Here is a 13,918-nt window from a genome sequence, read left to right on the forward strand (position 1 = left end):
CCCAACACACACACACGTGCGCACACATAATGTAACGCAGTCATGCACGCAGTCGTTATTGCAATTACAGCGACAGTACCACCTATCCCTCATGTGCGATGTGCAATAAGTAATAAGATCTGCAATCCGGTGCACGAGCAAGCATGAGTCATCGACAGGTGATGAGACGTACAAGGAAGGAGACAGTTTGACCGTGTAATGCCCCCTTCCTCCCTCCCCCTCCCCCTCCCCCTTCCTCCTCCTCGCTCCCCCCCACTCTCGCCCTCCTCTACCCACTCCCCCCCTAGCCCCGTCCACTTCCCTTCCTCCCTCCCTCCCTCCCTCCCTCCCTCCCCTTCTCCTTATCCCTCTTCTTCCTCCCCCTCCCTCCCTCTCTTTACCTTCCCTCCCTCCAACCCTTTATCTTATCTCCCTCCTTCGAACCCTTAACCCTCCCTCCCTCCCTCCCTACCTCCCTTCCCTCTTCTGCCTCCCCCTCCTTCCCTCCTTCCCTCCCTCCCTCCCTCCCTCCCTCCCTCCCTCCCTCCCTCCCTCCCTCCTTCACCGGGGGAGGAGGGAAGTGACCGGCGGGGGTGGAGGTGGGTGTCCGGAATCCAGCCTATCAATACACGGTTCCTTTGTCCTGGCCAAGGATTTTGGTCTCCAGTATTCCACGGGCCCAGAGGAAGTTCATCTCGCGTTACCTAAGTTCAAGGTCACCGACTCTTGAAAACTTTCCCCTTCGTGGGAGTGTGACCTTGTTCCGCCTCGGACTCTACGAGTATCTCTTTCGTCTCTCTCGTCTCTCTCTCTCTCTCTCTCTCTCTCTCTCTCTCTCTCTCTCTCTCTCTCTCTCTCTCTCTCTCTCTTTCTCCTTCCCCTTCCCCTTCCCCTTCCCTTACGTTCTGTCTACCCCCTCCTTCCCCCCTCTCCCCTTCACCCCCCTCTTGCCCACTATCCACACTCCCCCCTTCCCTCCCTCCCTTTTCTTCACGCCCCCCCTCCTCCTCCACCTCCTCCTCCTCCTCCTCCTCCTCCTCCTCCTCCTCCTCCTCCTCCTCCTCCTCCTCCCCCACACCTTGATGACGTCACGCCTTGCCCGTCTGAAAGGCTGTAATGAGGCGGCGGCGAGAGGAAGCCACGGAGGATACGATGCCCACGCCCAGGGTATTTCCTGGTACTCCGGAGACCTCGTTTTGGAGCGCTGGGGGAAGGAAGGTCATGTTGGGTAACTGTTTTTTTTTTTTTTTTTTTTTTTTTTTTTTTTTTTTTCGAAGTTCTCTGCTCCTCCTTCTCTTTCTTCTTCTCCTTCTATTTCTCTTCATTTTTTTGTTTTTGTTTTTTTTGCTACTCGTTTCGTTATTTTTTTTTTTCTTTTTCATTTTTTTTTTTTCTTGTCCTCATTTTTTCACCCTTTTCTATTTTCTTCTTCTAATTCTCCCTCTCTTCTTCTGCCTCTCTTCCTCTTCAATCCTTTTATCATAACCTTCATCATTTTCTTCCTTCTCTGTCTTTAATCTTCCCTTCCTCCTCTACCTCTCCCTCCCATCATCACTTCTTCCTTCTCCTTAGTCTCTTATCCTATCCTTCAACTCCCTCGTGTCTTCTTGTTTTCTCCTCCTCCTCTTCCTCCTCCTCCTCCTCCTCCTCTTCCTCCTCCTCTTCGTCCTCTTCCTCTTCTTCCTCCTCCTCCTTTTCTTCCTCCTCCTCCTCTTCCTTCTCATCTTCCTCCTCTTCCTCCTCTTCCTCATCCTCCTCCTCTTCCTCCTCCTCTTCCTCCTCCTCTTCCTCCTCCTCCTCCTCCTCCTCCTCCTCCTCTTCCTCCTCTTCCTCCTCTTCCTCCTCTTCCTCTTCCTCCTTCGCCCCACTCCCTCATACCCCCTCATGGCCCCCTCATAACCCGAAGTGCGCTCGAGGAGGTCTGAGGGCCGTGGTCGGATGCACGGGCGGCGGGAGTCTGCACCTGGACAATTGCTTCAGGGGGGAGGGTCGAAGGGGAAGGGGAGGTCGTGGGGGGTCGGGGTCATGGTGCGTGGTGGAGGGGGAAAGGATTCGGAAGTCAGATGTCGAGCAGAAAAAAAAGGGTCATTTTCGAGATAGAGTGGAGCCCAGGTGTCTAAACAGGTGTCGAGGGAAAGTACTCTTGTAGAGGAGAGGCGGGAGGCCAGGTGCCGAGCGGAGGAGTTCTTGGAAGAAGACACTGGAGGTGAAAGCCAGGTGTCGAACAGGTGCCGAGCGAAAATATTCATGGTGAAGGCGGGGGGGGGGGGGGGGGGGGGGGGATGGAGAGAGAGAGAGAGAGAGAGAGAGAGAGAGAGAGAGAGAGAGAGAGAGAGAGAGAGAGAGAGAGAGAGAGAGAGAGAGAGAGAGAGAGAGAGAGAGGAGTGCTTGACGAAAGCCGGGGCAGATAAGGACCCGCCGATGCTAAGGAGTTGAGTTACAGATTTGCGCAGCTTCGAAGGGTCTCCATCATTCACCCTTCAGCGTTGGGTAAGAATTTTCAATTTGATCAGCAGACGGATATCATAGACTCGAAACAGGTTATTGCAACACGTCAACTTTCCTCCGGCGATCAGCAAAAGAGGAAGTAGAAGAGATACAGAATAGTCGGTGTCGTTACCTGAAAAAGAAAAAAAATTAAACCCCCTTATTGTTTTCTCTCCATGTTCCTCCCCCCTCCTCATCCGCCCCCCGTCGTCGTGTCTTCAAACAGGGGGGGGGGGGGGGCATCGCAACCCTCCCTTATAGGCCAGCCTCCGTTCATCCGAGCCCTACGCACCTCTGTCCTTGCGCTCGCGGGTGAATCACTGTGTGGCAACCGCGGTTTAAGGTTAAAGCCAGCGAGCGGTGAAGGGGAAAGTTCCCCCACAGGAACTAAAGCCCAGTTCCTCTTTTTTCTTCTCCTTCTTCTTCTTCTTCTTCTCCTCCTTCGTGTGAGAGATCCGCGGGGTGGGCAGCGGGAGAAAGAGAGAGAGAGAGAGAGAGAGAGAGAGAGGGAAAAGAAGCCCGTTTGCGATTGTTTTATTTTTTTCGGGAAATTGAAAAGCCTTGTTTACGCTGCGGCCTGTAATGAGCTTGCGGGCGGCGAGGAGGTCGGGGTGGAGAGGGAAGGAGGGCAAGGGGAGGAGGGAGGGAGGGGAAGCCTCGTGCCCACCAGATCTCCTCGAGGCTGGCAGTGTAGCGAGAGCACTGCTATCTGCCGCACGCGCGCGCGCACACGTCGTCGATTTCTCGGAGTCATTTTTTTTTTCGTAGGGAATTTTGTGCAATGTGTATGATGTTGTGGAAATTCTGTGCAAGGTGGGACGTGCGTGTTCATTAATGCGGCGATTGATGGACGTCTTGCAATGAACGCCTTGCAATCCGGAGCCGCAGAGAGAGCTGTGGAAATGAAGTGACCATACATTCAGATATTCCTTTTTTTTTTCTTTATCGTGAAAAAAAGGAAAATCCGTGTTGTAGAAAATAGTGAGAAGAAAGTACGTACGAAGCTTTTAGAAAAAAGTGACAAAAGATACCCGAGGATAAAAGAAAAAAGAGAAAAAAGTACAAAACAGTACTTGATATCCAAAACGACATGATACTCAGATGAAGAAAAAAATATTCCTTTTTTTTTTTTTTTTTTATTCCTTTAGATCGTGTGTGGATTAGCCTGTGACCTTAGAAAAAAGGTCTTCTACTTATAGGAGTGTCAGAAGGACTTTGAACGCATTTAGGAAGTCTCGCTGGGATGCCGAAGCTGGAGAAACGAGGTTACAGGTGTCATGGGGGAGGAAGGGGTGGGGTGGGGGAGGAGGTGGGGCAGGAGGGGGGGAAGGGGTGGAGGAGGAAGAGGGAGGGAGGTGGGGAGGTGGAGGAGGAGGTGTTGGAGGTGGAAGAGGAGGTGTTGGAGGTGGGGAGGTGGGGGAAGGGGTGGAGGAGGAAGAGGGGGGGAGGTGGGGAAGGTGGAGGTGGAGGAGGTGTTGGAGGTGGAGGTGGGGAGGTGGAGGTGGAAGTGGAGGGATAGGAGGAGGTGGTGGTGGAGGAGGAAGGAGAGATGGAGGTGGAAGTGGAAGTGGAGGAGGTGTTGGAGGTGGAGGAGGAGGTGTTGGAGGTGTTGGAGGAGGTGTAGTAGGTGGAGGTGGAGGTGGAGGAGTGTGGTATAGGGGAAGCGGAGGAGGAGGAGGAGAACAAGAAGGAGGAGGAGGAGGAGGAGGAGGAGGAGGATGAGAAGGAGGAGAGGCAGGGGGATGGCACTCCACACTCGATCCTTTGGCTCTAGTGGGTTGCGTAGGTGGCACTGGCATCTGAGCATTGGAGTGGATGAATTACTTCTTTGTAGTGAGGATGAGGTGAAGCAGAAAGGTGTTTTGATTGGAGGGAGGAAGAGGGGGGGGCGGAGGTGAGGGGGGGGGGCGTTGCTGCGTTTGTGCGTGTGTTCTATTTTATTTTCTTTCTCTTTTTTTCTTTTTTTTTATCTTTCTCTGTCTCTCTCTCTCTCTCTCTCTCTCTCTCTCTCTCTCTCTCTCTCTCTCTCTCTCTCTCTCTCTCTCTCTCTCTCTCTCTCTCTTTCTCTCCTTCTCACTCTTTCTCTCTCTTTCTCTTTCTCTCTCCCTTTTTCTTTCTCTCTAAGTATTGTGCGCCTGTATATGTGTATGCGTGTTTATATACGTCTGCGCTTGTGTGCATTTATGTACGTCTGCATGTGCGTGCGTGTGGCTGTGTCGGGGTCATGTACGCCCAACTGACGCGTGACGAGCCAGACGCCAGAAGTGGGCGCTGTGGGCGTAGCAGGCGGAAGGTCAAGTTAGTGAAGGATATCCGGGGTTCGAACCTTTTTTTTTATCTCTCTCTCTTCGTATAGGATGCTCATAATGGGCACTGGAGGGGGAGGGAGTATGGGGCATGGGGTGGGTGGAGAGAAGGTCGGTGGGGGGAGGCGTGCCATATACAAAGAGGGGGGGAAGGAGGGAAGGAGGGAGGGAGGGAGGGAGGGAGGGAGGGAGGGAGGGGGGAGTTGTAATGGTTAGTTTTCTGATGGTATAATTTTATTGTTATGTTTGTATATATTTTTATTATTGATATCGTTGTTGTTATTGTTATTATTATTATTATTATTATTATTATTATTATTATTATTATTATTATCGTGCATCCGTAGTGATGCGATGTGAGGGAGGCGAACTATCTAAACAAAAAATTGCTTGATTTTGGCTGATTTTTTTCGTTCCTCGGTTTTGTTGGTCGTTTTGCTGCCCGTAAGTGAACACGTGTTTCGAGTCAAAGGCTGATGTGTTTTTTTTATACAGATAGAAGGAGGAACCAGAAATTCGATTCCTCCATTACAGGTTGGATATTTCGTCCGATAATATATAAAGAGCGAGAACTGAGTGTCTGGGGCATGGAAACCCTAGTTTGAGAAGATGGCCGAACACATCGGCGTGTTCGAACGCGTCCTCTCCTCCGGTGATGGTGTCACCTGAGCAATGGTTCTGATCGCGTCCGCTGACACGAATGCGCCCACGTGAATGAAATTCGTGTTGGAACTTTGCCAAATAAGACATTGTTGTTAATAAAAAGAAAAAAAGTTCAAGAGATCAGCTGAGCGGTCGACGAAGATGCAGAAGCGGCGGCGCGTGAGCGACACGGTGCTGAGCGGTGTGCTCCCGGCACTCGGCCTCAAGCACCAGCAGGGCATCCAGACGCGCGGGGGGCACCTGGGCTCCGGCTCCACGCTCACGACGCCCAACCCCTGGGCCGTCATCAACTTCGAGATCTTCTGGGTCATGCTCAGCCCAAAGGGCTCCTGCGGCGGAGGCTGCGGCGGGCCGCGGCCGCCCTGCTGCTGCGCCTCCTCGGACAGGCACGCCCCGACGCTTCCCTCTACCTCACCGTGCCCGTCCTCGTCCTCGTGCGGCTGTCAAAAAGCTTCGTGCCGCGGCGCACCGCCGTCGGCGCCCTGCCACGGAGGCGCGCCAACATGCCCCGGGGGCCAGGGCAGCGCCACTGGATTCTCGGGCTTGGCAAATGAGCGCGAGTGTTCCGGCGACGCCGCCTACCCCACCCAACGGCAGTTTGGCACCGCTTGCACTCGCTGCCGCACGCCCGCGCAAGTCTCCCAGTGCCAGCACACTGCGCCGCCCTGTCACTGCAGCTGCTCCGCCGCCTCCGCCAGGGAGGAGAAAGTGCGAAAGTTGAGTCGTGACAGCGGCGTCGGCGAGGAGAGGGAGGATGGGCCGGCCGAGCAGACTGAGGTCAGGCTGGTCAGCGGGTCAGAGGGACAAGGCTGCTGCTGCTGCCGCTGCTCGTGCCGCTGCTGTGGGGCGCGGAGCCTCGCCTGCTCCGCCGCGCGCCTTCCCGTGGAGGCGCTGAAGGAGGTACGTTGCTCGCGGGCCCGGGAGCGGCGCCGGGGGGGGCGGAAGGGGTGGGGGCGGGGGGGCGTGAAGGTGCTCAGCGTCATTCGCTCGTTACCGCCCGCCCGGGCCACGAGGGGACAGGGGGGGGGGGGGTCTCGCTCGAACACCCCGTGACCTACAGCGGGCGTATGTGCGCACGCACGGTTGTATTTGCACGGCTGCGGGGGCAGAGAAAGAAGCATCCACCCACGTGCGCGCGCACGCCCACACGCGCACGCACGCACACACACACACACACACACACACACACACACACACACACACACACACACACACACACACACACACACACACACACACACACACACACACACACACACACACACACGCAAACCCTCCTGTGGCGCTTTGAGTGTGCACCCCTTCTTATGGCGGCGGCCAGATGAACGAATCGCCGCAAAATAGTAGCACTGGCAGCCCTAACTCTGTCGTCTGCCAAGGTGACTTGATCTCCGCCCCTCGTCGCTGCCTCGTTCCGTTCCTGGTGTTCCTGGCGTTCAGGGCTGGCACGGAGGAACGGGAGGGGGGTGGGGGGAGTCTTGGAACAAAGAGGGGGGCAAGATCTTATGCTTCATATTTACGGTTATGGAAAGGGAAGGAAGGGGAAAGGGAGAATTAAGAGAGAGAAAAAAAAAATCATTTTCTTTTAAAATTAGCATTGACTTCCGGGTATGTCGAAATTACTTCTAGGAAATTATTGCTGTTTTCTCAAGCTCGCCGTAGGTCGTTTCAAGATGCGCGGGCGGTCGTATTGCCTCACCTCAATGTATTCCTAGATTGTTCTAGACTCTCTTTATGCAAATGGTTATGCGTCTTTCATTATTCATTGGTGGCGGTTGCTTCACTGGTTTGCTGAGGGGAATAAATGTGACGGATAGGCGGTGTTTGGAAGATGCTGGTTTGAGCCGGTTCTTGATTATTATTGTTATTGTTATCTATTTTTTTTTTTCAGGGGTGGGGGTGGAGGGTGGGGGAGGGTCTGGTGTAATTTGCGGAGATTGTAATATTTTTTTCCTTTTTTTTATGTTTCAGTTTTCAGGTTTTCGGTTTTTGTTTTTAGTTTTTAGTTTTTCCCGCGTAATTTGGAGAGATTGTAATCATTATCGTTATTGCAATGTTTCATCAATTGCATGATTGGCATTATGATGATGATTAGTTCCATGATTGGTATTGTTATCGTTATTATTGTTATTAATGTTTGAATAAGTATTATTATTAGGTATTGAAAGGATAAATCAACAGCTTCACAATTACCACCATGATCAGTATCTTTATCAATATATTTGCAACATCTGCAACCCTAAGGCCTCAACAAGTCACAAAATGGTGTCACATGTGCCACATACATTGACCTAAACCCTTTGTCTCACCCCGTCCCTCCCATGGTTCAAAGTGAAGGTCATTTTTTTCTTTTACTTTCCTTTTTTACAAATCCCGTGATTTTTTTTTTTTTTTTTTTTTTTTTTTTCTTTAAGAGTATTCAGTCATAACGTTCTCTGAGCAAGTCATATTTTTTTTTCTCTAAATCTCATATTTACCGAGTTTTAACCACAACCACATCCCAAAACCATCTCCCGCCCAAAACCCTTCCTTCTAACGATGTCTCATCATCCCTAATTTCGCTCCCGTGACACCGAGTTGCACGAGCTGTTTCCACAACAGCTAATTTCAAGTTGTCAGTCAATCTCACTCTTTTCCTCGAACCTGCAGGAGGCGCGGCAGCTCCGGGCGGGTGACGTGACCCACCGTGAGGGCTCCCAGGTCAAGGGGGCGACCATGCGGGTTGCAGGCGAGGGCTTCTCCGCGCACAAGTCAGCTGTCAGTGAACAGCAGCAGCGTCAGACCAAGACGCCAGCGGGAACCATCAACCAGGAGTCCTCCCGTCAGGCAGCCACGTCAGGTATCACCATCAAGACCAAGGGCGTGTGCACCAAGCAGACCTCGTCTATGACTGCATCTCAGGTGGGTGAAATGGGACATTTTGAAAATTTTGAAAATAAGTGGCTTCTCTTTTAGGCTTTATACTGGTAAGATCAACTCGTTGTATTTTTATAAATGTATATGTTTTAACTAAATTTCTGTTTTTTCTCCTTTCAGAGCAATGTCAGTATAACTGGATTTGAAGACCTGGACCTCTTAAATGATGCCTCACAGCCAGTCGACATCCAAAATGCCATCATGCGTTATTCCGGAGTCATGTCAAACTTCGTTGAGCAGCTGAAAACTATGACCTTTAGCGAGGGCTTCAAGGATGCTCCTTCCCTTCTGGACAACATAGATGAAATGATCCGGAAGGCTTGGTCAGTTCCTACACATGGCCATGAGTTGGGATTCTCCCTCTGCAATGTCCTCAGAAATAATGGCGGCATTGATGTGCTGCTCAAAAACTGCACCTCTGATGACTCTGACCTGAAGTTCTCCAGTGCCAAGGTCCTTGAGCAGTGCCTCACCACAGAAAACAGAGGCTATGTTGTTGAAAATGGCCTGGAGGATGTCGTCAATGTCGCCTGCGACTGCACAAAGAATGGAACCTCCGTAGACAAGTCACGTGTTGGGACAGGCATCTTGGAACACCTGTTCAAGCACAGTGAGGGAACCTGCTCAGAGATCATCAACTTGGGTGGTCTCGATGCAGTGTTGTCAGAATGCAGGAAGTCCGATGTGGAAACCCTACGTCACTGTGCCGGGGCTTTAGCCAACCTGTCCCTCTATGGTGGCTCAGACAACCAACAGCAGATGATACGCCGTAATGTCCCCATGTGGCTATTCCCCTTGGCTTTCCACACAGATGACAACATCAAGTACTATGCCTGCCTTGCCATAGCTACTCTGGTTGCTAACAAGGAACTAGAAGCAGCTGTTTTACAGTCAGGGACACTCGACCTTGTAGAACCTTTTGTGATGAACCAGATGCCAGACCAATTTGCCAACTCGACTGTTGCTCACCGCCACGGACAGAGCTCAAATTGGCTAAAGAGGCTCGTTCCAGTTCTCAGTAGTAAGAGGGAGGAAGCGCGAAACCTTGCTGCTTTCCACTTCTGTATGGAAGCTGGTATCAAGAAGCGACAGGGCAATCTCGAACTCTTTAGAGAAATAGGTGCCGTTGAGCCACTCAAGGAAGTAGCCAGTTCTCCCAATGCTATTGCCAGTAAATATGCTGTGAAAGCCCTCAAACTAATAGGGGAGGAAGTTCCACACATCCTTAGCCAACAGGTGCCGCTGTGGACACCAGAAGATGTACAAAATTGGGTCAAAAGAATTGGTTTCTCTGAGTTTGCCGACGACTTTGTTGCTTCTCGAGTAGATGGCGATCTCCTTTTGCAAATGACAGAACAGAACTTGTGTGAAGACATTGGTATGAAAAACGGCATTCTCAGACAAAGATTTCTGCGTGAGCTTAAAAAGTTAAAGCTGATGGCAGATTTCTCTTCCTGTGACTCCACAAAGCTCAATGAATTTATGTTACAAGTGGATCCCGACTTTGCAGTTTATACCTACAGTATGCTGAATGCTGGTGTCACTCGTGATTGCTTAAGGTGAGTTATTGATCTAGTTTCTTTTATTTACAGAATTTATGTTAATGGTACATAAATATCTTTGAAAAGAACATTACAATGAGATTTGTTACTTAAAACATGTTTTTGACCTTTACAGATATCTCACAGAGGAGCAGCTAATTTCAGAGTGTCGCATCTTTAACTCAATTCATCGGCAAAAAGTTAGAGAAAAAATTAGAGAATATTGTAAGTTGATATCTTATTATTTTGTTGATATTACATTTAGTGTCTGAAGTAATTTCTGCAAAAATTAAAAATTTTTACTAGAAACATTTATAGGCATTTTAAATGATCTAGGTTATTTGATTTCTAGCTTTTGAGTACATATTATAACAGTTTGAATCAATATGCAAATAGTAACAAATGTGTCATATTGAATTTAACACATATTTCCTTTATCCTCAGATGCCGTTGGTCAGATTTCTAATGGTGATCCCGTAGACAAGAATCTAGATGTTTTTATCAGCTATCGACGTTCCAATGGCTCACAGCTAGCAAGGTATGAATTGTTTTCTGGACTGTCCATGCTTACAGTGGCAAATATTTATGAATCTTACAGTTATGAACAATAATGAGTTTTTTTGTTTTTATTATTATTATTATTATTATTAATTAATTAATGATTGTATTGTTTTTTCCAGCTTATTAAAGGTCCACATGCAGCTCAAAGAATTCTCAGTATTTATTGATGTGGAGAGATTAGAAGCAGGAAAATTCGACAATAATTTGTTAAACTCCATTCGGCAAGCAAAGAACTTTTTACTAGTTTTAACACCCAATGCCCTGGACAGATGTATAGGGGATACAGAATGTAAAGATTGGGTTCACAGGGTATGTATTAATAGGAATGTATATTTATAGCAAAGTGATATCTATTTCATTCATGATAGTTATTTTATTTTTATGCAGACTTCCTCTTGTTTATAAATTTTGAACACTGACACACTTTTATCATGCATTTTCTATGAATGTGGATTAAAAAGAATATAGATATTTCATGTATGATTGCAAGAAAACTCATTTTCAACTCTCTTTCAGGAAATCGTTGCAGCTCTCCAGTCTGGGTGTAATATTATTCCTATCCTCGACAACTTCCAGTGGCCTGACCCAGAAGAACTCCCTGAAGATATGCGTGCTGTGTGTTACTTCAATGGCGTTAGGTGCGGTTCACTGAGTATTCCTTTAGCCTTTACTTAAAAGAGATGGCTTTGCTTAGAAACTCTTGTTGAATGTCTGTTTAGTATGGTTTTTTTTTTTTTTAAACATTTTCTCAGAATCTATAGGGTTTTTAATATGGTGGGAATATTACAGGATTTGTTAAATTTATCTGTTTTTCAAATCAGTTCATAAGGTTTACCTTAATATGAAGGTAACAAAGATGTCAATACCTTTACAGATTTTTCAATTAATTGTTCTAATTATCTTTATAAAGCTCTGGGATTTGACAAAAGAAACTAAAATCAAAATATATTTACAGATGGATCCACGACTACCAGGATGCCTGTGTGGACAAGATTGAGAGGTTCATCAGAGGCGAGTGCAACATGCCCGGAGATGGCCCACTAGCACGTTATGTTAGTGGCAGCGCACTAGGAGGCATGGCCACACCAGGAACGCCTTCGACTCTTCCAAGAGCTCCACCTCCATACCAGCGCACTACAAGCACAGAAAGCGGGAAGGGCTCCTCGTGTTCTGACAAAGACTTTGCCAAGGACTGACGGGGCGACCCTGCACTGGTTAAACATAGAAGGTATTGATGCTTTTTTTTCTTTTCCCGCCCTCTTTAACTGGTATATATAGATTTGATGTCTTTTTGGTTTTCTCTCGTTTGTTTCATCTCTGGGGATCATTGTATTTCCAGATTTGGGGGAAGTTTTGTCACATAGTTTGTTTTTTTGTAAGACTTTTAGCGGTTTTCTCTTTTTAAAGTTTATTTCATCTTTCCAGATTATTAACCACAAGTAGCCCACGATCTGCCTCACCTCTAAGGCTTTGCGGTAGAGCAGCCAGTCCTGTCCCACGGCTCCCCGTACGTGGCTCAGCCAGTAGGGGACTTGGGGCCGGCTCTCCCCTCCTCCCACGCCCAATGCGCCGATCACTTCCACCTTCACGCTCTCTTAGTCTCGACACAGGCTTAGATTCTAACACTGTAGCTGCACGCGATTCAGAGACCGCAACTGATGTCGTATCGTCCTGTGAACAATACCTGCAACAGCAACAGCAGCCAGGACAGCAGGAAGCACAACAGCAGCAAAGTGGGGAGCTGCGACCTTCAAGGCGGAGACTAAGCAGCATCCCATGCGAGAGCAGCCCTATAGCGGAAGAGGAGAGCGGGATAGAAGAAGAGTGCAGCCGATTGTCTGCCATGGAGAGCGAGTTGGGAGGGAGCAAGGAGGACACCTCCAACCTCACCATTTCCTCCAGGTCGACGGCTTCTTCCAGGCGATCATCTATTGCCTCGACGGACGAAGCAGGCAGAAAGGCCTCCTTTGTAAACAAGTGCATGACACGCGTCAGAGGCTTCATCAAGAAATAACAAGAGTAATGCGGTGCCTCTTCGGAGGATGGTGCTTGTGGTGGTAATGTTCTGTGAGGTCATAGTGCTGTTATGCCTCACGATGCGAGAGGACGCATGTTGACCAGTGCAGGGAGTTCAATTATCCTGTTCAGTTGGGTGTTGTGGCCGTCAAACTGAAAATTGAGTCAGGCCAGGCACTCAACTCAGGAAAACTTCAGGTCTTTTTAACCATTTCTCAGAAGTGACCCTCAACTAATATTATGCCAAATTCAATAAACTTGTGACATAGAATGAGGTAAGATAATAAGTTGTGTCAAAACTGAAATGAAAAAAGAAGAAAAAAAATTGATATACTCTCTAGTTACCTACAAAATTAATCCTGCCATACCGTTTTCTGAAAAAAAGCAACTGATAATTTTTCTCTCTTTTATTATTTTTTGTTAAGAAAAAAACAAAACAGCCATTCAAGGATACTGAATAATACAATGTAAAGCATTTAGAGATTCTTTGTTTTCCTAGTTTGTTAAATAATGTTTTACACCTGCACATCTTTCCTTTTAATTTTCAACATCTGTTTTTCTATTAAATGTTACAGCAAAGCCTTGCAAATGTTCATATCACACTTTTATACCATGCAGCAAGTAAGGGCAACTTTGAGAATTTTTATTATATGTGAGAGTTCTACAAATCTTTAGGGATGATTTGAAGTCATGAGCTAGGAGAAGAAAGGTATATTATAAAATTGTTTTATAGAAATATAAATATATATATATGCAACTTTTTAATTTATATTTATTGACTCTGACACGTGTACGAATTTTGCTAGTGCAGCAACTGGGCATCTATCTACCCTCCTCTACAAATAATTTAAAACCATAGATTTTGTATACATGGTCATATTTCATAAGATAAACAAGAGAATAAAAACAGAATTACAAAAAAAAAAAAAAAAATCCCTGAATGCCGTATTTCAGGTCTTGTTAGTCTTCTTAATCTTTACAAGAATAACTTTTCATCACTTTGCCTAAATTTTACTACAACAGACTATTTTTTGCCCTCTATAAAATTTCGGGATAAGATTACATTGATGAAACACATTTCCATAATTACATTTTTTTTTCTCTTTTTTTTTTTTTTTTTTTTTTTTCTAAAGACTTCCAAAGAATTCTCCCATCACTGACAGAACTAATGGTACAGTGCATTTGTTCCTCACTGTAAATATTTTAGTCATGGTTTTAATTTTAAGTTTTTTTTTTTTCTCTCTCTCTCTCTCTCCTTTTTTTTTTTTTTGAGCAACACAAATAATATTGTATTGTTAATAGGAAATCTGTTATATGTCAGTTCCAAGCCGGTGATCAGTTGTGTTCGTTGTTGTAAATAGAAGTTGGCAACTAACGTGTAAGTTTGAGAATTATTATTTTTACACGCAGTAGCCCGGAGCTTAAATAAATACTATTTAAGTAATGCAA

At 47.2% G+C, this 13,918-nt stretch overlaps 1 protein-coding gene across 7 annotated transcripts in view; it reads left to right on the forward strand.

The window, feature by feature from the left end:
* The window catches only part of LOC125040507 (NAD(+) hydrolase sarm1-like), a 49,096-nt gene extending 35,178 nt beyond the window's left edge, over positions 1-13,918 (forward strand). For 4 of the 7 annotated variants that reach the window (XM_047635063.1, XM_047635064.1, XM_047635068.1 and 1 more), the window contains exons 5-12: positions 8,085-8,336; positions 8,472-9,910; positions 10,029-10,117; positions 10,337-10,430; positions 10,573-10,762; positions 10,970-11,091; positions 11,409-11,681; positions 11,879-13,918. In XM_047635063.1, the coding sequence (XP_047491019.1) occupies positions 8,085-8,336; positions 8,472-9,910; positions 10,029-10,117; positions 10,337-10,430; positions 10,573-10,762; positions 10,970-11,091; positions 11,409-11,649 (2,427 nt within the window). In that variant the 3' untranslated portion in view covers positions 11,650-11,681; positions 11,879-13,918. Of the gene's footprint in view, positions 1-3,126; positions 3,280-5,086; positions 6,336-8,084; positions 8,337-8,471; positions 9,911-10,028; positions 10,118-10,336; positions 10,431-10,572; positions 10,763-10,969; positions 11,092-11,408; positions 11,682-11,878 lie in introns of those variants that run through there. The other 3 variants (XM_047635065.1, XM_047635067.1, XM_047635066.1) reach the window with 3 other exon arrangements.

The sequence above is a fragment of the Penaeus chinensis genome, chromosome 29, assembly GCF_019202785.1.
Source record: "Penaeus chinensis breed Huanghai No. 1 chromosome 29, ASM1920278v2, whole genome shotgun sequence".
Lineage (NCBI taxonomy): Eukaryota > Metazoa > Arthropoda > Malacostraca > Decapoda > Penaeidae > Penaeus > Penaeus chinensis.